This window comes from Myotis brandtii, unplaced genomic scaffold (assembly GCF_000412655.1).
Source record: "Myotis brandtii unplaced genomic scaffold, ASM41265v1 scaffold532, whole genome shotgun sequence".
NCBI classification, from domain to species: domain Eukaryota; kingdom Metazoa; phylum Chordata; class Mammalia; order Chiroptera; family Vespertilionidae; genus Myotis; species Myotis brandtii.
In genome coordinates, this window is record NW_005369955.1 from 636,714 (window position 1) to 640,055 (window position 3,342).

The 3,342-nt window shown below is 62.2% G+C and overlaps 1 protein-coding gene across 4 annotated transcripts in view; it reads left to right on the forward strand.

Annotated features, from left to right (window-relative positions):
- Positions 1-3,342, forward strand: part of LOC102250474 (protein argonaute-2) — a 25,609-nt gene that overhangs the window by 10,944 nt on the left and 11,323 nt on the right. For all 4 annotated transcript variants that reach the window (XM_014549027.1, XM_014549026.1, XM_014549028.1 and 1 more), the window contains exons 4-5: positions 1,162-1,295; positions 2,836-3,020. In XM_014549027.1, coding sequence (XP_014404513.1) covers positions 1,162-1,295; positions 2,836-3,020 — 319 coding nt within the window. The remainder of the gene's footprint in view (positions 1-1,161; positions 1,296-2,835; positions 3,021-3,342) is intronic.

Genomic DNA, 3,342 nt, shown 5'->3' on the forward strand with positions numbered 1-3,342 from the left:
GCTGCTTTCCAGGCCTCGCTGCTTCCCGCTGCCTGGTGCTGGGGGCAGGGGGCGGGGGCTGCAGGCGCAGCAGTTGGTCACCTGGGCGTCTCTTTGGGTTTGCCCCCTGACCCCCAGCTTTTGTCAGCACGTAAGCAGAGGCGTTCTGGCCACCGAGCCTTCAGGGCTCATGCATGGGTCCCCTCCCTCCTCCTGGCTGGTCCCTTCGGTGCACAGCCTGAGGGCGGGGCTCCGTGGTGAGCGGTGAGCAGCGAGCATGAAGGACGCAGCCCCGCGGGCTGTGCGCCTTCTCACCGAGGGCATGTTTGCTCCGAGTGAGTCCCCCGCCAGCAAGGGGTAGTTTTGTTTGTAGGGTATTTTTCTTTCGTGTTTTTTATGTTTTAGGGCTCAGAAGGCAGCAAGGAAATTGTAGGGAAAAGTCTCTTTTTCTCAGCTCGGTCGCCCCCAGGAAGCCATTGGTGTTTTCTCCTCTGCGAGCCGCCCAGGGGTGGGCTGCAGGGTTTTCACCCTTCTTGTGCAGAAGGCATGTGATTCTATTTTATTTTAATTGGTTTCAGAGGAAGGAAGAGGGAGAAACATCAATGAGGAGAGAGAACCATTGATCGGCTGCCTCCCGCACGCCCCACACTGAGGGAATCGAGCCCTCAACCTGGGCCTGTGCCCCGACTGGGAATCCAACCGTGACCTCCTGGTTCATAGGTCAACACTGAGCCACACCGGCTGGGCTGCAGATGGCGTATTAAATGCACTTCTGCACCTTGCTTTATTTTTTACTTAGTATTTTCTCTTGGAGCCCATAGAAATCTTGGAGATGGTTGCATGTATATGTGACGTGAGTTGCATAGTGTCCCTGTCTACTCAGCCACCGTCCTCCATTCACCTCTTCATCCCTTCATCTACCCACCCATCCATCCATCCACCCACCACCCATCCATCCACCCAGCCAGCCATCCTCCATCCCCCTCTGTCCATCCATCCGTCCTGCCCCCCCACCTCCCCCCGCAGCCGCCTGGACCCCTGCAGTGCTGGGCAGCTCGGGGTGGGCGACACAGATTCCGTCTGAGCCTCAGGAGCCACTGTCTGGTCGGGGACAGTGACAAAACCCCAGGGTCGAGGACTGCGTTCCCATTGTTCTCGCTCTGACCGTCTTGCCATTTGCAGAATAAAGCGATTGCCACGCCTGTGCAGGGCGTCTGGGACATGAGGAACAAGCAGTTTCACACGGGCATTGAGATCAAGGTGTGGGCCATCGCCTGCTTCGCACCCCAGCGCCAGTGCACCGAGGTCCACCTCAAGTAAGGCGCCAGCGGCCGTGCAGGCTCGGGCGGGAGGGACGGGGTGGGCAGCCTCTCCCAGTCTCAGAGCCGCAGCCGGGCAGGGACAGGCTGGGCAGGGGGGACAGGCCACGCTGTGTGGGCCCTTCCCCACTGCGGCTCGGAGCCGTCGTCCGAGCAGAGGGAAAGGCAGCACAGATGAGACGAGAGAACAGCAAATGGGAGTGAGTGTAAAAAGGAGGTGAGAGCCCTAACTGGTTTGGCTCAGTGGATAGAGCGTCACCTGCGGACTGAAAGGTCCCAGGTTCGATTCCGGCCAAAGGCATGTACCTTGGTTGCAGGCACATTCCCAGTGGGGGGTGTTCAGGAGGCAGCTGATCGATGTTTCTCTCTCATCGATGTTTCTAGCTCTCTATCCCTCTCCCTTCCTCTCTGTAAAAAATCAATAAAATATATTAGAAAAACAAAAGGAGGCGAGAGAGAGAAGCGGACTCGGTGAACATTAGCTACATAGTCCGTGCGGAGGGAGATGGAGAAAATGAGCCAGAAGGAGGCCGGGATGGTCAGAGGCGGCCTTATTCCCTGGAAGGGGCGGAATGGAAGTCGTCTGGGCAGCTGTCCTGAGCAGGGAGTGTGCCCGACAGCCCAGCCAGGGATCGCCCCTCCAGGGAGCTGGGCAGCGCGGGGCCAGCCAGCTGCACAGCCTTTGAAAGCAGCGCGGTGAGCCGCAGCGTCCCGCACAGCGGAGCCTCCTCCTCCCTCGGGTGGAAGCGGGAGCGACAAGACCAAGGCCGGGGAGTGTAGCCAAGAACATTTCTGCAGAGGGAGCTGCCGTGGGGGAGGGGCTGTGGGGGAGGCTGCGGTCGGCCCCCACGCCCAGGGCCAGCTGGCCGCCCGAGAGCCTCAGAGTCGAGCTGGGGCCCACGTCTGGGCCGGGCCGTCCCCAGGGTCTGTCCTTGGCCCTTCCTTCCGCTTTGCCTGGAGCTGGGTGCCCCGCGGTCAATGCACGTGGACGCTAAATGCAGGCGCGAACGTGTTTGTCGACACCGGCCGGCCGGGCTGGATCCGTGTCCTCAGCCTCTCTGTCGAAGGCGACGTTATTTTTGCTCCAGAGCTTAAAATAGAGGCCGGCGTGTGTGCTCGCCGCGGAGCCTCGGCCTGCTGGCGGCAGCTGCAGGTGTTACTCTAGCTTCGCCGTCCTGCTTTTTCCACGATTATGTCATCCACGTCTCCGAGCTGTGCACACGAGGGCAACGGTCCCTCCCACAGCGGTTGGCATTCACGGCCTGAGCGGGCGGGTGTGTCCCCCGGAAGCGGGGCCGTGAGCACGGCACCTCGTCACTCTGCATGGGGGCCACGGCCGGGTGGGGGCCAGTGTGGGGCCTGTTGGGAGTCTTCGGTTTATTGGAGCAGAACAGCTGGGGTGACTCCTCAGCGGCCTGAACGCGCGGCCCAGCTCTGTCCAGGGCGGCGGCTCCGACCCCGACCCCCGGGCACGGGTTGGGTTGGGTCTGGACTCCAGCTCGCGGGGGCTCCTGGCCTGACACGCCCTCTCCTCCAGGTCCTTCACGGAGCAGCTCAGAAAGATCTCCAGGGACGCGGGGATGCCCATCCAGGGCCAGCCGTGCTTCTGCAAGTACGCCCAGGGCGCCGACAGCGTGGAGCCCATGTTCCGGCACCTGAAGAACACGTACACGGGCCTGCAGCTGGTGGTGGTCATCCTGCCGGGCAAGACCCCCGTCTACGGTAGGCGGGCGGCGGGCGGGAGTGGCGGCTGCTTCCCGGGGGAGCCGGGCGGTGGGGGGTGTGGGCCTGGCTCGCTCTGTGAGCTCAGCCTGGTGTTAGCTGAGGATGCACAGGCTTCGGGGCATTTATTGTTATTAACTCCTCGAGTCCTGGGTGCTGTGGGGGAGATGGCGTTCCGCCCCAGGAGTGCCAGCCCCTGGCTTCCAACCGGGCTCTGCCCGTCCCTCCTGCCCGAGGAGTGAGGGCGGGCAGTGCTGGAGCCAGAACCTGAACCCAGAGGCTCTGATTTCCCTGCACCTGCCTGGCCCCTATCTCCCAGTCT